Genomic DNA, 22,634 nt, shown 5'->3' on the forward strand with positions numbered 1-22,634 from the left:
AGATGGGATGCTGCCCAATTCATGAATCAATGAATAAAGCCAATAAAGTCCTTAAAATGTACTCAGTTGAATTTTGTTTTTTAATACCGCTCAAAAACATGATCTTTACCTAAGAGGATTTAAGGTATCTTCCCTGAAGAGTAGTGACAATGGTTTTATTTTTAACCCCTCTATCCTCAAATAAATGAAATAACATCTAATATCAAAGAAAGAAGGAAGAAAGGGAAGAGCTAGGGGAAGAAGGGGAGAAAAGGACCTATCAGTGGGAAGTATCTCACTATGAGGTAGTGAATCAGGATTTGGAGTCAGACAGTCCAGCAAACCTGGAGCTAAAATCTTACTGACATCACTTATGAGTATGTTCCAAGTCCACTCACTTCTTTACACCTCAGTTCTCTCATCCCTAAAGTTAGGGGATAATACCACCAATTTTGTTAAGTTACTATGAAGATTTAATGACAATGTATGTAAGAAAACTTGCCAAGTTCCTGGCACATATCAGGCATTTAATAAAATTGTAAAATTCCTTATTCTTGAATGCATAATCCAAGTTGTACTCTTCAAATAGTCTTACTGATTTGCTGCCTTTAGGATGCGCAGGAAAGAACTAATTCCAACATTTTTTCTGCTCTCTTCACAGCAAATTATGAACAGTACAACATACGTGGGAAGTTCATTTCTTTTTCTGTTAAAGCATGGAATTGTCATATGAGGTGAGAAAATACGTCATCTTCCATTCTGAACAACAGTTAGCAAATAAAATGTTGCAGACAAACTGAGAGGTAGAATAGGATAGCAAGTTTAGGAATGTGCGTAAAAAGCTGCATTGTAGTCCACAAAAAAGGGTGGACTTACATTTGAGTTAATGTGCTTATTTCTAAGACAAATGTTTTGGTGTTTATCCATTTACTGGCTCCTGTGTTTCAAAGGCATCTGTACAGTAGATTAGGAAAGTTTAGGAGCAGGTAGCAGGACTAAAAATAGCGCAAAAGTCAACTCAGGGTCCAGATATCTCCAAGACATGCCTAACACTTTATAAAAGTGATAGATGACCAATGATAATATGGACAAGAAGGATGGAACACCTTCAGAAGGGGCGATAATAAGCATGAACTTGTCAGCATTAAATGCAGGAAAAGGGAATGGAAGACAAAGGGGCTTGATATTAAGGAAAAGGAAAACAAAACAAAACAAAACAGTGGTTAAAATGCAACAAAATAACCTGAATTTCTCATTGCCCCTCTTCATCAATGACTACAAAGTATACTTAGTTATTTATCCTTATGCTGGAGGGGGTTTTAAAACCTATAATACTATGGTTACAAGTAGTTCGGTGGTCACTCAGGCTCAGAAAATCTAGTCACTGATGCATAAGCTTTTCACCAGAGGTGTTTTTCTGGATGTAGTTATAGTTCCTTTCCTTGATAAAGGGTTACATGCTACCTGAATCTCCAAAGACATTTGATTCTGTCTTCTTTGGCCTTAGATTCCGGAGAAACATATTCAGATTGAGGAGTATTTAGCGCTAACCAAGTAAAACAAATGAATTCTAACTGATATACCTGTACCCTCTCTTTGTTTCCCTATGTATCCGAATTGTCCACCTTTCTGTTGCTCACTGCACTGAATTTTGTGGCTGGAAGGGGTCTGATAAGTCATCTAATCCTCTCTTTCATGATGGAGAAACTGTCACTACAACATCCCCCAAGGAGATACCCTGCCCTCTGCAAAAGGTAACCCATTCCTCTACCTCTCATTTTTAGAAAGTTCATCCTTATGATTGTATCACAAACTTTCCCTGAATTTTTTCCCATTAGTTATGGTTATTTCCTCTGGAACATCTCAAATGCACCTCCATTTTTCTCTACAAATTAGCCCTATAGATCTTGTGAAATACACAAGAAACAAATACATACAAAAAACAACCATGTCTTAAATTTCTTCCTCTCAAAAGCTAACATCCAGGATTCTTTCAAGCACTTCTGTTTCAGGATAGCATTTATCATCCTCCTAATCCCTTCTGCGCTATTGACTATGCCGCCCATCCCACGAACCAGTTTCACACTTACATTCATAGTGCCTTACATCTCACAGGCACTTTGCTAGTCATCCAGGACATACTGGGAATCAAACAACCCCACAAACAGACCCACAGGGCCAAGGTGGGAAAGGCGGGAAAGACTGCCCTAAGGGACTTAAGACTGAATTAAGATCTGAAGGAAGAGTAGATACTAACTAAGGGAGGATGGTGAGGGGACACCTGGAACAAAGGCCCTGGCTGGGGAGTGGCAAGGGAACAGGGAGAAGTGGAAGAAGGGCACTGTAGCTGGGGTGCAGAGAGAAAGGGAGGCAAGATAAGCATGCATCAGGAGAGAGGATCAGGTCCAGACCACATAAGACCCTCCACGTTGGGCAACTTTGTCTTGATCCTACAAGTGAGTAGAAAGAAGCCAATGAAAGAATGTAAGCATGAGGCTAGGGAATTTCCTGTCAGGTTTGTGTTCTCCAGAAGACCTCTCTGGCTGTAGTGGGAAGAACTGCTTAGACGGGACAACGAGGGACAGAGGAAGACCAGTAAGAAGGCTGTTACAGCATTTCAGACAAGACGTGATGACGGCCTCTGGGCTGATGGTGGTGAGAGAGAAGACAACAGATGGATCGGAAGGATGTTTACGGATAGAACTGAAAGGACTTGGCAATAAACTAGATATTGACTGAGCGAGCAGAAAATGCCAAAGATGACTCCTAGGTCTCTGCCTGAGTAATAGATGGATGGTGATGGTGCCATTTTCTCAGACAGAGAAGACAAGTTTGGGAGAGGGGAAGAACAGGAGAGTGGGTGCTGATGACCAGAAAGCCAAGCTCTCAATTACAATTCTCAGGCATCTTGGAGGTTATGCAACGCTGCAGACTGAATGTTTGTGTCTCCCCCACCCCAAATTCGTATGTTGAATTCCTATCCCCCCAATGTGATGGTATTAAGAGGGGGCCTTTGGGAGGTGATTAGGTCATGAGGATGGAGCCCTCATGAATGGGATTCGTGCTCTTAAAAATGAGACCCTGAAGAGTTAGTTCCTTCGTCTCCTTCTGCCATGTGGGGTTACAACTGAGAGGTCGGCAGTCTGCAACCAGGAAGAAGGCTTTCACCGGACATGGAAACTGCCAGCCCCTTGGTCTCAGACTTTCAGCCTCCAGAAATGTGAGAAAAAAATTTCCATGGTTTATAAGCCACCCAGTCTATGATTTTTTTTTTAAAGATTTATTTATTTATTTGTTTGTTTATTTGAGGAAGAGACAGAGAGCATAGAGGGAGAGGGGGAGGGAGAGGGAGAAGCAGACTTCCCGCTGAGCAGGGACCCCAATGCGGGGCTCGATCCCAGGACCCTGGGATCATGACCTGAGCCGAGGGCAGACGCTTAACCGACTGAGCCACCCAGGCACCCCCCAATCTATGATATTTTGTTGTAGTAGCCTGAATGGATGAAGACATGGAGAAAACCCCTGGAGGCTTTTTTGGGTAAATACCTCCTTTTTTTCTTTGTAATTTCTCCCTTCAGATAAAGATGACTGTTACGATTACCACGATAAAATGATTCAACTTTTTTTTTTTTTTTAAGATTTTATTTATTTCACAGAGAGAGACACAGCGAGAGAGGGAACACAGCAGGGGGAGTGGGAGAGGGAGAAGCAGGCTTCCCGCGGAGCAGGGAGCCCGATGTGGGGCTCGATCCCAGGACCCTGAGATCATGACCCGAGCCGAAGGCAGACGCTTAACGACTGAGCCACCCAGGCACCCCTATGATTCAACTTTTAATGTCACATTTAATAGTCAGAAATATTAAGGTTCAGCTTCATATTATTATATCAATTTAACTGCCAGTGTTACCTATATATAATCACACGAATTTCTGCACAGGAGTATGGTGGGATCTCTGCCCGCTATCTTACATTCTACCAGATAATCTTTTCCTCTTGGTTCTGGAGGAGAAAAGATTTTTTCCTACCCAGGCACAAGGACATGGGCCAAATGCCTTTAATTTCCCCCTGAGATGGTCATTTGCACGATCAATAGTATCTCATGACTTTTTTAAAGAGGCTTTAAAAAATGGATAACTTTGGTTTACGCTCAAGATATAACCAACTCACTTTAAGGAGCTAAAGCCTCTTAACATTTCTTAAACCAAGCTGTAGTGAAATTTATATCATTTCACCTAGAGCCTGCATCAACCACTCGAAACCCTTATGTAACGTTTCAAATCTCAACATGGATTTATTGGGGGGTATGAAGGGAGTCCTTAATTTTTATATTGCTATTCAGAGCAGGTATAAGAGCCAAAGTGAAGAGCAAAGTTTCTAATGTTCAAATTAAATCCAAATATTTATTTAACAACCCAAATTTGAGGTTAGCATTCATTAAGTAACCCAGCAAGAAATAAAAATCCAGTGACCCTGTTTGAAACCTTTTCTTAAGCCATTGAAAAGAAACTTTAGAACAACCTCCAATATTTTGGTTCTAATCCTTAATTAAAATATAGCTACTGTACATGCCCCCTGGTCCTCAAAGACCACTCTCCTCATTTTAAGCAGATTCATCAGAGCAGGTCTTGAGCCAAATACACCTGCTGTGACTGCAGTGTGTAGTTTTTGGCTCATTTTATAAACATTTGAGTACAGCTCTTTCTACTCATTGAGACTATAAGCATCACAGAGGGGCCGCCTAGTTCATTTTTATATTTTTATCCCTTATAAATGTGTTCCACACACAATATATATGAGAAAAATTGCTTAATAACTGAAGGAATTAAGGAATTCCATTAGACAAGATGACCAAGCAGAGCTCTATTAAGCTCTGCATTCAGTCCCATCCAGGCCAACATTTTTTGTCCATATTTATATAAGGACATTCATAATAATGATTACATTTTCAGATAATAAGAATATAGAAAGATAGTAAAAAAAATTAGGTGGATTAATTTTGTTGGAAGATGATATTATACCAATTCAAGGGTCAAATTCCAATATATATGTGTGTGTATATGTGCGTATATATATATATATAGTACATGTATATATTGTATACATGTCCCTGGCCCCAAAGGCCACTCTCCTTATTTTAAGCAGAGTTACTGTTAAATAAGCAAGACATGTCAGGTCAGTTCATAGATGATATTTCTTGTTCAGAAAGAAGTCTTTCTGTCCAATAGAGCAAAGCACCATCAGCACAGATCATCCCCAATTCTTGTCCATGAATTAACCATCCTCTGTTTTCTGCTGCCTCATCTATAGAACACAAAGAAGAGATTCAAGTCCATGAGCCTACTGAAGGGCAGGATAAATTGAGAGACAAGAGCTCAAACCAGTAGACTCTTCTCTGTCTTAGTCTTTCATGAGGGAGGTTTATTTCTTATTGACAAGTTGACCTTCAGGCATTACCTGCCCTCTAGACCCAGACTAGAGAATCCTTTTCTCTTTGTTTGGTAGTCATATTGCCCCTTTCTACATCTCTGCTAAGACTCACAGTACACCCTAGAAAGAGCACTGAACTTGGAGTCAAACAGGCAAAATCTAACCCCAATACTCTGGTTTCTCTTCAGATCCCAGCACTGATCCAAATGAGCTGTGTGAACTTGGCCAAGTCTCTTAACCTCTAGTTCCACATTCATAAAACAAATTGCACCGTTTTCCCTAGATCTCGCCAGCCTCTGTTTACTAAAAATAATCCCATTTTCACCATACCTTGCCCTCCCCTGCATCACAGCATCTTGGCCCTTGACTTCCCCAACCTCCACATTCACTCATTCAGTTCTATAAATGTATCACCTACTATGCGCCTTATTTATTTTTGGCACTGGGACTAAAATAGCAAGTGAGAATAATCATGTTCCCTGCACGGCGGTGAACAAGATTTTCACTTAAAGGGGCGCCTGGGTGGCTCAGTCGTTAGGCGTCTGCCTTCAGCTCAGGTCATGATCCCAAGGTCCTGGGATTGAGCCCTACGTTGGGCTCTCTGCTCAGTGGGAAGCCTGCTTCTCCCTCTCCCACTCCCCCTGCTTGTGTTCCCTCTCTCGCTGTCTCTCTCTCTATCAAATAAATAAAAAATCTTTAAAAAAAAAAAAGGTTTTCACTTAAGAACATTCTGACTGCTATGAGGAACTTGGATTGTCAGGTAACGAGAGTGAGTGCAGAGACCCAAATTCAGGTGCTGTTGCAATGGTCCAAGCAAGAGAGGATGACACAGCAGGGTTAGTAGGTGAAGATGGAAGATTCAGTGACTATTTTATTTTATTTTTTAAGATTTTATTTATTTATCTGACAGACAGAGCAAGAGAGCACAAGCAGGGGGAGCAGTAGAAGGAGAGGGAGAAGCAGGCTCCCTGCTAAGCAAGGAGTCCAATGCGGGACTCAATCCCAGGACCCCGGGATCATGACCTGAGCCGAAGGCAGATGCTTAACCATCTGAGCCACCCAGGTGCCCCTCAGTCACTATTTTAGAAGTAGAATTGACTAGTCTTGTTAAGAGATTGCAAAGGGGAGGTGAGGGAGAGAGGGGGAGGTACCAAGGTGACTCCCATGTTTCTGGTTTGAGCTTTGGTGCTGATTGATGGACCTGGGGAGTAGCAGGTTTGAGGACAGAGCTTGTGAGTTCTCTCCTTCAGTCTGCAACAGGCACAAGACATTCAGATGGAGATGTGAAATAGGCCACTGTATATACAAGGCGGGAGTGCACTGGGGATAGATATTTGGGAGTTGGCAGCAATAGGTGGTGTTCAAAGCCATAGAAATGGAGGAGCTCACCAATGGAGAGAGAGTAGACTGTCCCATATAAGCTCACAAACTGTCTTCTCTTATCATTTGGTGCTGGCTCCCATGAAGAGTATCTGTACCAGTGGCGCTAACCCCTAAGAGCAGCATTCCCTGGGGCGCCTGGGTGGCTCAGCCAGTTAAACATCTGCTCAGGTCATGACCCCAGGATCCTGGGATCGAGCCCCATGTCGGGCTCCCTGCTCGGCGGGGAGCCTGCTGCTCCCTGTCCCTCTGCCCCTCCCACCCTGCTCGTGTGTGCTCTCTCTTTCTCTCAAATAAATCAATAAAATCTTTAAAAAAAAAAAGAAAGAAAGAGAAGAGCAGCATTCCCTCGGGGTTCATAGGGCCCTCGATTCTCTGTAGGCCTCATTGGGACGAAGCCAAGGCTACAGTCTGCCCTCAAGTGGAGCAGATTCTCCCCTCCTCACTCAGCGTCCCGCTCGGTCACCTGAGTCACAGAGCAGGCTGCTGGGGCTCCAGTACTCAAGAGAATATTGCCTGCAAGTCTCACTCTTCGCACAAGCTCAGACATCTACCTCTAAGCCAGACCCTGGCTATTCGCATTAGACCCAAAGAAGAGAACTGCAACAATGTAGCCTCATGAATGTGTCAGTGCAGCTGCCGAAACTCATCTGAGAGCTCTCTGAGGCTCAAGCTGTGTCCCCCTGACCACCACCACCACCGCTACACCACCATTTGAATAATGCTGTTCAGAAAGGTTTCATTGTCTAATGTTCCCAAACTTCCACACCTGCATCTAATTAATGACCTTAATATTCTACTTAGGCTTTGTGAAATACCCGCTATAATAGAGTCTAGGAATGCAAAGGATCAGATTTTTGTTCTCAATTTGATAAATAACCTGTCTACCCACTGATTGGCATAGCACGGTAGGAATAATGATGAAAACTCCCAAACAAACCAGCCCTTAGGTCAAACCTTCACGTTGGCGTGACGCCAAGTGCAAGGGGGGAGAATCCTGAGGAGAAGCGTTTGTGGACAAGGCAAGTGTAACAATGGCCCTGACTGGGATATACAGGGGCCTTCCAGGCCCAGTCGAGGCATGGGTAGGGCCAGGCAAGGAGGTGCGCCCCAGAGGCAATCTGTGTTAGGAGTCACTGCTACACCCGCTTGCACCAGGCTCCGGGGGGGGTCTGAGAGAACAAAGAACAAGATACCACTCCGTGTCACGTGTCTGGGTGCACATACACATGTAAGCAAATGGCTTACTACATATTATATAGTAAGGGGCTGTATTAGACACAGACAGACTATCTTGGAAAAGGAAGAGCTGAGCTTCACTCTTCCTAGCAAAGCTGGAAAAAGATTTTTTACAGAGCCTATTTAACCTAAGTCTTGAGGGATGTGTAGGTGATCTCCAGGTGGGCAAGTTATAAGTAAAGGACAGAATTCTAGGTTATAGGGAGGACAGTCAGGTTATAGGGAGGAGAAGAAACAGATAGTGTGCCTCGGGTAGTATTTTCCAAGTGGGTGAACACAACATGGGTGGGGGACCCAATGGTGCTAGATGGGGTCAGAGGAGATTTTAGGTAGCATGTAGACACTACATTAAATAACAACGAATTCCTTGGAATTGATAAAGTTGGCTATCTTTTAATTCCCTTCCATCTCTGCCCAGGAGAAATGTCTCAGTTGGCTATTAGGATGCTAATCTTCCTTCTTAACAGAGTAGGTTTCAGGCTCAGAGGTTCCCCAGGTAACAGTGTCTAGCTAGAATTTAATATTATTTTGTTTTTATTAGATTTATGTTTCTTTTTTTTAAGATTTTATTTATTTATTTGACACAGAGAGAGAGACAGCGAGAGAGGGAACACAAGCAGGGGGAGAGGGAGAGGGAGAAGCAGGCTCCCCGCCGAGCAAGGAGCCCTATGTGGGGCTCGATCCCAGGACCCTGGGATCATGACCTGAGCCGAAGGCAGATGCTTAACGACTGAGCCACCCAGGTGCCCCTATATTTATGTTTCTCTTCTGTTTACGGTAAATGACAGTGGTTTTCCATTTATAGTAGTTATATAAATTTTTCTTTCTAAACAAACTCAAGTTTAAGAAGTAAGTGATTTGCTTGGCAACTGCTTTGCAATGTGGTTCGAGATTCTATCCGGGGACCGGCGTCATGGCTGTGGGCTTGCTCATTCCGGGCATAGCCACTGCGCACATCCCCAGGTCCACTAACAGGGGTGAAGAAAAAGCCTTGCCCATTATTCATATCAGTGGAATTGGATGGAAAGAGGCATGTCTCTGGAGTTTGTTACTATGTGTCAAAGGGTTTGGAGAATATCCACTAAGGAAGCATTTTCCTGATTGGTGAAAAATAACTCCATTATGCTCACCTACCCCTTCTAGAAGGTTATGCAGTGTATTAATGTAGTGCATAATAAAAACAGCAAAAAAGTAAAAAAAAATAAAAATTTAAAAAAGCAAGCGATTTATATGCAAATATAGAAAAATATTAAGAAGTTAATCACACCATGAACTTATGGTAAGAATTATGACAGTGGCATGTGAACATCTGAAGTGTTAGAAATACTTTCTAGGAGAAAGATTAGCAGTTTGCTATGTTGCTATCACTGTGTTAGTATAGATCATTCAGAGATCAAGCACGGTAAAATGGGTCAAGCTTTTTTTTTTCCCCTTTTAAGTAAACTCTACCAACGTGGGGTTAGAACTCATGATCCTGAGATCAAGAGTTGCAAACTCCACCAACTGAGCCAGCCAGGCTCCCGCAAATAGGTCAAGTTTAAAGCCAGGCAGACAGGAATTCCAATCTCCCTTCAATACTTTCTAGGTGGGTGGCCTTGGGCAAGGGCTCTTGAGGTCTTTGTTTTACTTTCCTCACCTTTATACTAAGAGTCCATATTACAGGACTGTAAGCATTAGAGACAACAGATATGCAGGTCCTAAAATTATAGACATTATTAACCTTCTTTATAACTTTCCAACAAGCTTTCCAAGGTTAGCCATGACTGACTCTGACCTAATTTCTCTAATTCTGTGAGACAGTCTGCAGAGCTGTTAATTGGTTTCAGAAAAGAACTGAATGTGTTATTTTTCTTTATTTCTCCATTAATTTGTATAGAAAGTTAAAAAACCGCACAATGGTCATGATTGCCGGGTCATCCCAAATGGCTGTAAACTGGGGAGGGGAGACCACCCACCCAGTCCAAGTCGGAGGATCCATGTTGTATTCTAATGTTCTTCTGAATGCATTTTGTAACATTTTTTAAACAAACAAAATAAATAAACCGCACAAGCACTATAGACACAGCTCTGAAAACCACTGAGAAGAGGTGTGTGGGGGGGGGAAACAACTTAATCCACATTCCATGGTTCCAGCCCATCCTTTCAGCCACTCCCCACTCCCCACTGCCCACACCCCTCCAACCCCTATTATAATGAGGCCCAAAGAAGCCTGTGATGCAGACTTAATGAGTGTGGTAGACCACGACTCAGAGGACCACCACCCAGGTCTCTGGCTTTCCACTTCAAAAGCAAGCACCTGCTGACAGGCGGAAACCAAAAGATTTCTCTGATAATCAGGACACCTTGCCTAAGTAAGAGATAAACTGGACCAGCCCAACCCCCTTAGTAAGCACAATCTGAATTTCCAGCTCTTGTAAAATCATTAGAGCACGGCATAAAAGCACTTTCCTCTGGAACAGTAATAATGATTTTCATCTTCCAAATTAAGCATTGACTTTTTGGGAAACCTGTCATTAGAGGATTTTCTGTCTGCTGACCTTTGCTTTCACTTCCTGGAAGTGTTTTATTAAAGTAGGTCATCTCATTCAAATACAGAACACTACTAATATCTCCCATGCAGTTTTGCAGTTCTAGTTATAAGCAGGATGTACAAGCAATTTATGATTCTTCCATGTGGATATACATTTGTCCTTTACCATGGTCATACTTTTTCCGAAATGAGCCACCAGATTTAAATAGATCGCATACTGCCATTTCTTCTTCTAATTTGGTACAATTCAGAAATGCTGTTTTTAGAAATGTCTTCTCATAGATTGTAAGGGCTAGAATGAAATACATCTCAAAACAATAAAATGAAAGCATGATTTTAAACAAGAAGTGATCAGACATTTTAACCATTTTTTGTTTAATGTTTATACTCCCACATGCTAGAGTCTACTACTAGAAACCCTAACTTTTGATTGGCTAAAAAGGCTGAAAACTGCAGTGCCCCATACCCTGCCCTCCACTAAAAAAGTTGACTAATTACTTCTGAATGATCATCATAGCTTGTTAGTGATCTGTTTGAGGCTATCATATTTACAGTCTACACAATGTTTCTTGTTTTGCAAATCCTGGTGATATTAATATAGCCATAAATACACACAAGAAGACAAGTGTATTTCTAGGATCTAATACTTTTATTTGTCAAGATATTAATAGTTTAAAATTTGTATTTCCTGCCCTAAAAAGCTGTCAAGGAGTCTACAATTTAACTCTGATAGAGTAGTTTGGTCTAGCTATTCAGAAAAAGGAAAAGCACATGGTTTTATTATAGAACTTGAGCTTAATGTCAGGATCCAAATGTTCCAAGCTCAAATAAATCTTCACAAGCCTGCTTGCTTTTGTGATTGCTAAATCCGAATAGCTGCAAGCAGGAGCCGCCGACCTGTGCCTATAAACATGTAAACCAGCAAACACTAAATCATTCAGTCACGTAAAAGCAACACCCAAAAGCAAACACTAGTTATCCTTAAAGATAATATAAACAAAATGATACCTGTTCTTCAGCTTTTTGGTTTCTCAGGATCGAGAGATATTTCCTAATTGCATGGAGAGGATATTTTTTGAAGTAAGAGAATCTAGACTGAGGCAACAGATTATCCATGGTGAGGAAAGTAAGAAGGTTCTCGTCTGCCCCACCCTGTCAGCAACCATATGAAGTCTCAAAGCTTCACAATTCCTCAGATGCCTAAAGATTTGCTTGTAGCTTGATCACTTTCCTGCAAACAAAGCAAATGTTCTTGCTGCTTCCTCTTTTGGGTAGGGTTCCTGGTGAAACCAGACAGCCAAGTTCGAGCGCCGACCATCTAAGAGCGTCCAGAAATACACTGCCCAAAGGGCACTGGGAGCCAGGAGGAATTTAGGGTCTGGTCCACAGAATGCAAATTGCTTAGTGGTAGTGATGCGATTGTCCTATTTCTAGCAACGGCGTTCTGTTGCAAGCTATGTTAATATTAGCTAGCTGGTGACTTTCCACACCCACAGACTCTCGTGAGGTTTAATCTTAATTCTTCTGACAGCTTTTCTGGCTCTTAAAGAGGACATGACATGTGGGGGTTTTTTTTGTTTTTTTTTTTTTTCTGTTTCCTTCTAGATTTTTTTTTATCAGCATGAGCACACACACAGGGACATCCCTTGGCTGTGACTCAGCTCAAAAGTGTTGATTCATTCAGTCTTGAGCAGCTTTGTTTTAGGGGACTTATAAAAAAAAGGAACAATTTACTTCACTCTTCACTATTATCAAGGAGTTCAGTGTCAGCACTTAAGAGGTTTGGTTTACGCTGTCATGCATTATGCAACATGCCCAGTAACCAGATACTTTACGTTAATTGAACAATAGCTGCAAATAGATTCTGTTCTGAGTTAAAAGCCTTCTCTCCTTGAATCCTTATCTCAAATCCACAGGCTGAATCCAGGAACATTAAATTTCCCCAGGCTTTATTCCGAATAGAAGGGAGAAAAAATGTTACACATTTATTTCTAAGTATTATACAAAGGATTCATGCTTTAAAAAAGAGAACTGGGTAAGAGGTCTGCAGTCTCAGAGGACGTGAAATCATAAAATTTGAAAGATCAATATTTTCTTAATACTCTGTAGAAGTCACAGGGTTTCTGAACAAAGTTTCCAAGTAGGCTTTGCTCTTTTGTTATCCTTTTTAACATTGTAGTAGCTGGTTCACTTGATGGGAACATTTGGCCACTTTGGTGAGGGGTTGTCATGTAGAGTGTCTAGGCCAGACATCAACCCCAAAATCATGAGGCCCAGAGCTGTGCTTTCAAGAGGAAGGAGAGAGCTGGTCTGTTTCCTTTCAGAGACAGCACTGTTGGGGAGGAGGGGTGAGCGGAGCTGGGAATCCACGTCGCAGACTGTGCTGTCCCGCTGGACAGCCGCCCTGCCACTCCTGGCCAGGCCACTAGCCTTCAGGGAACACACTTGATGGGCCTAATGTGGGTCATGCTGCAGCAGCCCAGGCCATCTGTCAGGTTGGCCTTGGGCCCACTTGCAAGGTGATCTTCCAGGCTCACCAGGACCAGGCTGGCAATTCCAAGAAGTCATTTACATAATGCTGCCGGGCTGGCTTCCAGGAGGAGGAGGCTCTGCCCTCCTGCCCCTGCTTTAGGCGCAGGGCTGGCCGGCTTTTCCAGTGTCCTCTGTATGCTGGAGACAGCCGACTCTAATGAGGTCCAGCGGCAAGCACTGTGCTTGCGAACCACCAGAATGCTAAGGGCAGCGTCGTGCACTCCCTGCAGTTCACAGCTCAGAGAGACAAGGCGCGGGAACACCCAGACACCCTGGCCCTGGAAAGAGGGGAGGCCCTTGAAGCTTGGGGAGGAGGAGAGGTTGCCATTTATACACACCCGCGAGCTGCCTTTTTCCCTTCCTTTTTTAAAATATCTAAACCTTCAGAGATGCCTCTTCGCCTGGGCAGAAGCGGGCAGCCTGCCAAACACCCACAGCTCGGCTGTGATCAAAGCCTTTTTCCCAATGGATGGACACAAAGCAGACTTCATTTCAAACGGTTGTTTCATGATCACCTTCTCCTGGTTTAATGAAAAGAGATGGGGAAGGGGTGGGTCGGGGAAGAGGAAAGAAAACCCAGACAAACTGTCCTGGCTAGATATGGCATAAAAAGAAAAATTGGTGAACCGAACACAACTAAAATTGGAGACAAATATAATTCATATCTAATATGTATCGGGCCTTTCCGCCAGGCTCTGTGTTAAATTCTTGACATTATTCATGTAAGACTACAGCAGCATCCAGTGGGGAAACTGAGGCTCACAGAGGGTAAACAACTTTCCAAGGTCACACAGCTACAAAGCCGAGGAGAAGGGACTCCACCCGGGTGGACTGACACACCAGAATCTCCCGAGTCTCCGTTCCCAGTCAGTATACAGCACAGCCTCTTTGCCCACCTCCAGAAATGGATTCCCAAGAGCCTCTTTACAGATGAATCTAACAAAGGAAAGGCATGGAGTTGCCTTGTTAATGAGAAATACAAACGTAGACTGCTAGGAATTTACAGGCTAAGAATTATTAGATATCAGGTGCATCTTCGTGTAAAATCACACAACTCCCTATCCTGGATTCTGCATAACTAAGGCTAATATTCATTATTTACTCATAAAGCTTCCTTTCTGGATGATTCTAGTGATCTTGAAAAGAGGTTGTACTCATAGATACAGATTTTCTGCTCCCCTAACTTTGAAGACTACCATAATCTCAGTTTCTGTTTCACATAGGCTACGATGGTTAATTTCGGTCACCATTTATTTTAAAATTTTGTTTTTGCGAGAGAGTGTGCACGCATGTGCACAGGTGGGGGGAGGGGCAGAGGGAGAGGGAGAAGCAGGCTCCCCGCTGAGCAGGGAGCCCGATGTGCGGCTCGTTCCCAGGACCCCGGGATCAATCAGGACCTGAGCCGAAGCCAGGCGCTCAACTGCCTGAGCCACCCAGGCGCCCAATTTTGCTCACTATGTAATACAGATATGATGTGGGAGAGTCACAGTCCCGTTGTATTCACCCAGTAAGGACATGTCTGCCATCTCAGCCTGGAGGAGTGATGGTTTGATTGCCACTGTGACTCAGTTGCCTTAGTGAACGGCAGTTGACCAGAGATCGGGTGGCTACAGTGTACATCCGCAAGGACCGAGAGAACCCAGGGGACCTGCCCAGCGGCGAGGGTTTATTCTGCCCCCCCCGCAAAGTGGCACAATATGGAGTGGAAGCGATTACCTGTTATTTGTACAACTCACTGCCTGCCACCGCTTGTCTTCTATTCGATAGAAAAATAACCAGCAGAGGGGCACCTGGGTGGCTCAGTCATTGAGCGTCTGCCTTCGGCCAAGCTCATGATCCCAGGGTCCTGGGATGGAGCCCCGCCTCGGGGTCCCTGCTGGGCGGGAAGCCTGCTTGTGTTCCCTCTCTCGCTGTGTCTCTGTCTGTCAAATAAATAAATAAAATCTTTAAAAAAAAAAAATCAGGATGAGAAACAGGAACGGAAACCAGAAAGCGTGTCTCCAGGATGCCTCTGAGTTGATGGTGTTTCCAAAGTGCATCAGGACAAACACCAAAACCCCACTAATCCCCCTTCTCTTTCTCCTTTCAATCAGTGCTGAGAGTTTCTATCAGGAAAATGACTTCATTCTCTGGGAATTAATCCAGCCCAGAGATAAAATGAAGGGCAAGCAGTGAGAATGATGGAGAAGCAGCTAGCCCAGAAAACAGAAACCATTTTTTATTATGAATTCCACCGAGAAATCACTCTCATCCCACTAGGTTTGTGGATATTGGCTCAGTTTCTTGCTCTCCCAAGGACAGCTCTAAATGCAATCAGGCGATGGGAAAGGGAGGTTTTCACCATTGCTCCTTAGGGCAAGTATATGCAGCACCAACATTCTACCTTTTGCGTGAGGAAATTTTCTGTGCTACTTGATATGATGATATTTTCTCGGTGCTCCCACCATATAGGGAGTAATTATCTTACACCTGCAGATGGTGGATTTTTACTTTCCCCAAATCCACAATCAACCCCCGTCCCCCTGTTCCTGTTACAACCACAATTCAACAGTTGCGGTGTTTCTATTTACTCTGTGAGCTATACAACTTTTACGCCTTCTGCTTTCCGGCTTCAAGTATTGATTTCTTGAACTTTACGATACCTCTGAACCCCTGGGACACTTGTCCTCCACTTAGGAAGAAGACGTTTTTCTGCATAGGTTAAAACAAACTTGAACATGCATCAGAATCACCTGGAGGGCTTGTTGAAGCCCCATCACTGGCCCCACCCTCACGGTTTCTGATTCAGTAGGTTGGGGGCGAAGAGTGAGATTTTGCATTTGTATTAACTTCCCAGGTGTTGCTGATGCTGGTGGTCCAGGGACCATGGGTTTGGGTGCTGTCAGGTAAGACATGGGGCTGTGGAGCGATTTGTCAGGTGGAGGTTGAAGGGTAGAGATCTTGTGCTGGAGCATTTGAGAGCTCCCATCAGAATCACATTTTTTTTTTTTTTAAGATTTTATTTATTTATTTGAGAGAGAGAGAAAGAGAAAGAGCACAAGCAGAGGGAGAGGGACAGGGAGAAGCAGGCTCTCCGCTGAGCAGGGAGCCCGATGTGGGGCTCGATCCCAAGACCCTGGGATCATGACCCAAGCTGAAGGCAGACGCTTAACGACTGAGCCACCCAGGTGCCCCTAGAATCACATTTTAAAATGTACTTCCCTGGCAGTGGTGGGATTTTCCCCAGCTCATTTCTTTCATAGCCACTCTTCCATGAGGGAGCTCCTGCAGTTATCAAGCTTCAAGTGCACCTCCCACCAAGTTCTGTCTTCTCAGTGATCTCTTGACCTGATAGGGGATTGCTCTCAAACTCTCCCTCAGTTCCTCTTACCAAGCTGACGCACACTAGCAGTCGTCTCAGCTCAGGGAGACAACCCTTTCTTTAAGTTCAGCGCCAGAAACCACAGCCAGCTGTACACAACACTCCCTCTCTCCCTTTTCTGCCACTAACACCGTGTTCCATTCCAGTTGGAGAAGGGGGAATCTCGGACTTGGAACAGGCAGGCCCTTCATGTCAAGAATCTCCAAAATCACGGTTTTCCACAAACCGCTCCCTAAGTGTAATCTGTTCATCTAATGCAGTTTGGGCAGGAGCCTCCACTAACTCTGTCTCCTTTCATCCAGTCTTTTTTTTTTTTTTAAGATTTTATTTATTTATTTGACAGAGAGAGACACAGTGAGAGAGGGAACACAAGCAGGGGGAGTGGGAGAGGGAGAACAGGCCTCCTGCTGAGCAGGGAGCCCGATGTGGGGCTCGATCCCAGGACCCTGGGATAATGACCTGAGCCGAACGAAGGCAGATGCTTAACGACTGAGCCACGCAGGCACCCCTCCTTTCATCCAGTCTTGAGTTTACTGCAAACTGGTCCTCTAATAGAAACACAAAACATCCCCAGCAAGCTTACTGTTCCTGGTAAGCTCAGAGGCCAGTCTTTGTGGCTGTGTCACCCTCTCCTCAGGACCATGACTACCTTCCACCTTCCCCTTAGCAGTCATGCTTTGCTCTTTCTGAGAGGAGTAACACTAACCCAGAACGACAAGACAGAATATTTCTTCCTAAGGAGGGGAGAGCAATGGTTCAACCCTGGGGGAACTTTTAAATTGGTGGTTGTGCTACCTATAATTCTCTATGAAAACTAAAAATATGGTTTTAGCAATAAGGAACATAACTTTTTTTTTTTTTCCTAAGTAAGGGAACTTTGGCTAACTAGGAGGATGGGGGGGGGGGGTGGGTGGGCATTTTGGTGTGTTCTCTTCTAATGCTTGTTTTGAAAGGTTAAGGGTGTAATTGAAAGCAGATGTGTGGCTGGGCTAGGCCTACCTTGGTGGGGGATGGCTCTTGGAATCAAGAAGTGATCCAATTTCCCTTTCCCATTTCTCTGACTCCATTGTGTGGGTGGAAGTTCGGTGGCCAGAGAGCCTGGCGCCTCAGATAATCCTTAAGTACTTGTCTTGAGTTCTAGTGGAAAGGCCCAGTCCAGAGGTGTTTATCTGGGTAACTCACTCAGCTGTCATTGCCACCTCCTGTGAAAACCTCCATTGGGAATGAGGGGGGCAGAAGTCTGATGGGAGTGGCAGCTCATGTTATCTAAAAGAAAGATAATGTGATTGCAATTTGAGGTAGAGAAATTGTTTATCACAGTGATGCTTAGAGTCACATTCTTTCACTCTATCACCCCTGATTTTTTATTTTTTAAATTAACATACAATGTATTATTTGTTTCAGGGGTACAGGTCTGTGATTCATCAGTCTTACACAATTCACAGCGCTCACCAGAGCACATACCCTCCCCAGTGTCTATCACCCAGTCACCCCATCCTTCCCACCCCCCTCCCCTCCAGCAACCCTCAATTTGTTTCCTGAGATTAAGAGTCTCTTATGGTTTGTCTCCCTCTCTGGCTTCATCTTATTTCATTTTTCCCTCCCTTCCCCTATGATCCTCTGTCTTGTTTCTCAAATTCCTCATATCAGTGAGATCATATGATACATGTCTTTCTCTGATTGACTTATTTCACTTAGCATAATACCCTCTAGTTCCATCCATGTTGTTGCAAATGGCAAGATTTCATTTTTTTGATGGCTGCATAATATTCCAGTGTATATATATATATACCACATCTTCTTTGTCCATTCAGCTGTCGATGGACATCTAGGCTCTTTCCATAGTTTGGTTATTGTGGACATTGCTGCTATAAACATTGGGGTGCAGGTGCCCCTTCAGATCACTACATTTGTATCTTTGGGGTAAATACCCAGTAGTGCAATTGCTGGATCGTATGGTAGCTCTATTTTCAACTTTTTGAAGAACCTCCATACTGTTTTCCAGATTTTTATTTGACTTCAAGTCCCAAACTCTTAACCGTTATACAGACTACCTCCCCAGCTGTTTTTACATCTCTGAGCAGGATGCCTGGTGTACAATAGGTACCTAATATATGTGCTTATGAAATAAACAAGCTGAAAGACACACCAATCAACTTTTATGTTGTCATCATTTCTATTTAAAGCCCTGTGACTAGTGAGCTATTTTAGGTCTGGATTGATTGTGGTTGAAGTAACAGATATGTGGTTAGGGTCCTCTCTATCCCCGTGACACATAGAGCCTGGGCTTCCAAATAATGACAGTCCCCTTCCCTTCCTTATACTCCTGGTCTTGAACATAATTCCTGGGCTCAAACCAAGCTCCATGACAGCGATTTACTTGATGCTACCATTTCCCAGTGTGTCAAGCCAATGCCATAAAAAGTTTTCACCGAAAGATCAAAAATAAAACAACTTTCGCGAAAGAGAATTCACATATAGGCAATTAACAAATGCTAATTCTCCATCATCGCTGGAGAATTTATGCATTGATTTACCTGTGAGCAGTTACATAACAACGTATATAATTTGTTTGGTATTTTAGTCTGTTCTGGCTCCTGCAACAAACTACCACGGACTGGGGCGGGGGCTGAAACAACAAACATTTATTTTCTTATGGTTCTGATTGAGGTGCCAGTAAAGATGGTTTCTGGTAAGGACTCTCTTCCTGATTTGTAGACAGCCACCTCTCACTATGTCCTCATATAGTCTTTCCTTGGTGGGTACACACAAAGACAGAGAGAGAGGGAGATGAGAGAGATTGAGGGTGCTCTAGTGTCTCTCTTTAAAAGGACACTAATCCCATTGGATGAGGGTCCCACCTTTATTACCTCATTGAACCTTAATTACTTGCTTAGAGGCCCTGTCTTGAGGTTAAGGATTCAACATATGAGGGTTTTTGGGGGGGGGGGGGCGGGGGTAAACATTCAGCCTATAATAATGGGTCACGTTGACTTAGGATAAAAACAGAGGGTTAAGGCCCTTGAGGATTTTCGCACATGGTTGTGCTCAATAAAAATGACTAGTGTAGTGTTTACCTTCGGCTCAGGTCATGATCCCAGGATGGAGCCCCACGTGGGATTCCCTGCTCAGCGGGGAGCCTGCTTCTCCCTCTCCCACTCCCCCTGTGTGTTCCCTCTCTCGCTGTCTCTCTCTCTCTCTCAAATAAATAAATAAAATCTTAAAAAAAATGAATCACTAGAACAATTCTTGTTTATACCGAAATTGTTTTATCTTTCTTCTATGTGAGGATCCATGTCTCTATAAAATTTTGAACAATATTGCCTGCTCAGAATTTATTGAGAAATGCTTGAGTTTCCTGGATGAAAAATCTCTGTATTATTTAATGATGTAAAACATTCCATCAAAATGAAGAAAGTCTCCATTACTTTCTAGCTTTAGCATTAAAGTATAATTCTCATCCTAATTTACAGTTGCTTTCTTTAAAATTGTTTTTTTTTTTTATTTCCTTGAACTATCCCCAACCATTTCTTTCCTTCCTTAATATGAGTTTTCAGACACTTACATATAATTCTATTTCCCCAGAGGCCTTTGTTTACAGTTATAAAATCTTTATTGCTACAGAATTCCTTTCAGCTCTTTGTGATTTGCTCTTGCTCCGAGGTCCTCTAGTCCTGACGTCCTCTGATTCCAAGATGCTCCATGAGGAAAGCAATGTTTTAAACTCCAAGGCTTGTCAAGCTCAAACAGCATCTAAGGTTGAAGGGGTGGGTAGAGCCACAGAAATGCTGTTATTGCACTTGTCGCACGGAATCGGAAGAGTAGTGACAGCATGGGTTGATTCTCCTTTCTTCATGGAGCTGTAAATCTGTAAACAAGTTGTTTTCTAAGAGCTTGTCAAGAGTTTCTCCTTCCCAAGATTTTTCTCTCAAGTGTTTTTGATGGCTTTCTACCAGGCATATCTTATGTAAAAACAGACCCTCCCCAACCCCCTTCACGGCAGGTGCCCAATTCTCAACTTCCATCTGCATTGTCTTCTACACTTTGGTCTTTTTTAGGAGCTTACGCCTTTGTTTTTCAGAGGCAGCCCTGTAACAGGTGCCTTCACTTGGCAGCTGAACGTTGCCAGAGCTGCTAAGTTCCCTCCCATCGGCGGCTGGGTTTCTTGCTATTGGTGGAGGCAGGTGTAATGCTGAGATCACCATTTGGAATTCAGTTGACTGGCTGTAACATCTGAATGAGGAATTTCATTTTGCTAATTTTAAACATGTGAGAGCTAAAGTGCATATTTGAAAAGAATTTTATAGGACAATCGCTTTTTAAGGCTCTCCTTCTTGATTCTGAAATGCTGAGTTCACTTTGTCCCCCCAAGAGGAGATGTCACTTATGACTGAAATCATGTTCTGTTTTCCCTACTGGAAATGCATGCAGCTCCATGAGATCAGCAAGCAAGATTCAACACAGCCATTCCTCAGGACCACCGCTTCTGATCAGAGCCGCAAGAAGAGAGCAATCAAGGACACCCTTTCCCCCCAGGCAGAGTGTGCCAGTTTTTAAGTACCTGTCTCTCAGCTCCTAACACATCGTTCTATACTCAGTGATGCTGGGATTCTACAGACCATGGTCCCCTTTGCCAGCTATTCCCCATTTGGCTTGGCCGATGGAGGGCCACTGCAAGTTTGAAGGAATAAAAAGGGACTTGCTCCTTTCCATTTCAGTTTTGCTTCCTGCTCTTGAGACTCACACTAGCAACACTTCTTCACCTGGGAGCAGCCCCTTGGCAGCAGCCGGCCATCTCTATAATAGAGGTGAAAAAGCTTGCATTCTTTCCAACACTCTTAGAATCTGCCCCCTTGCCCCGCTCAGACGTACCAGCACAGCCAGGTCCGGACACAAGAGTACCAGCTGGCCAGTGCCCCCCTCTTCAGGGGTCTGGATCCTAGCTTCTTTCTCAACTTTGAGCTAAGAATGTTTGGTGGACCCAGACTTTAGGCATTGGCATGCATTGGATTGAAATTCAGGTCATTTTAGTTTTTATTTTTATTTTTAAAATATTTTATTTATTTATTTGAGAGAGAGAGCCAGAGAGAAAGCATGAGTGGAGGGGAGGGGCCAAGGCAGAAGCAGAAGTAGGGTCAATCCCAGGACCCTGGGATCATGACCTGAGCTAAAGACAGATGCTTAACCCACTGAGCCACCCAGGCGTCCACAAAATTCGGGTCATTTTGTTCAGTGTGAAAGGTAAGGGTGTCACAAGAAGGCTGGAGGACTTGGGGACATTCAAATTATGGGTTAGTGACTCCCAAAGCTGTATCTGTGGGCCAGACATCCTCCCCAGGTTTAAACAGAGAGCCCATATGTACCTCAAACTCAGAGTGTCTAAAATTCAATCTTTGTCTTCCCCCTTGGCTCTATGAATTCTGACACCATCTACCAGTTGCCAGCAAGAGCTGTTTTTTAGGTTCACAAGCAGTCTCCCAGTACTGCTGATTTTACTTCCTAAATGTCTCCTACTTTCCCTCTCTATTTCACAGCCCTAGTTCAGGTCCACTGGATTCCTGCAAAACCCTCCTAACTTGTCTCTTTGCTTCCTGGCTCTTTCCCTTCTAATCGAATCGTCCTAGAGTGTGTATGGCTTTGAAAAGTTCTGAGAAGATAGTAAAAACTGGTAATTTCCAGAACACGATCCCAGATCTGTTCAGTGACTCAGAAAGACTCTTCTACCACACCAAATCATTTTTAAAAAATTTTTTTTATCACTGTTAAGAACAACCTGATGATGTGTCGTGGTGTTCTTTACTTCATGTTTCTTGTGCTTATTGTTCACTGAGCTTTGATCTGTGGATATATAAGTTTCATAGTTTGGAAATTTTGTGTCCATCATTTCCTCAAATGCTTCTTCTCCCTCTCCCTTTCAGGACTCCAATAACATTTATAGCAGGCCACTTGAGTTGTCCCACAGTACATTGATTCCCTTTTTCTGTTTCCTTTTTTCTCTGTGTGTTTCACTTTGTATACCTCCTATTGCTATGTCTTCAATTCACTAATCTTTTCTTTTGCCATGTCTAATCTGTCACTAATTTTATCTGGTGTATTTTTCATCTCAGTCATTATAGTTTTTGTCTCTAGAAGTACTACTTGGATCTTTTATTATATTTTTATATTTTCCATGTCTCTACTTAACAC

General features: G+C 43.4%; 1 protein-coding gene and 1 pseudogene across 1 annotated transcript in view; one reads left to right on the forward strand and one right to left on the reverse strand.

The window, feature by feature from the left end:
* Positions 1-11,671, reverse strand: part of ATP2C1 (ATPase secretory pathway Ca2+ transporting 1) — a 149,003-nt gene extending 137,332 nt beyond the window's left edge. The window contains exon 1 of the mRNA XM_044920465.1: positions 11,564-11,671. Within this exon, the coding sequence (XP_044776400.1) occupies positions 11,564-11,671 (108 nt within the window). The remainder of the gene's footprint in view (positions 1-11,563) is intronic.
* Positions 8,905-9,110, forward strand: LOC110570655 (annotated as a pseudogene).
* Positions 11,672-22,634: the final 10,963 nt, after the last annotated feature.

This window comes from Neomonachus schauinslandi, chromosome 1 (genome assembly GCF_002201575.2).
Source record: "Neomonachus schauinslandi chromosome 1, ASM220157v2, whole genome shotgun sequence".
Taxonomy (NCBI): domain Eukaryota; kingdom Metazoa; phylum Chordata; class Mammalia; order Carnivora; family Phocidae; genus Neomonachus; species Neomonachus schauinslandi.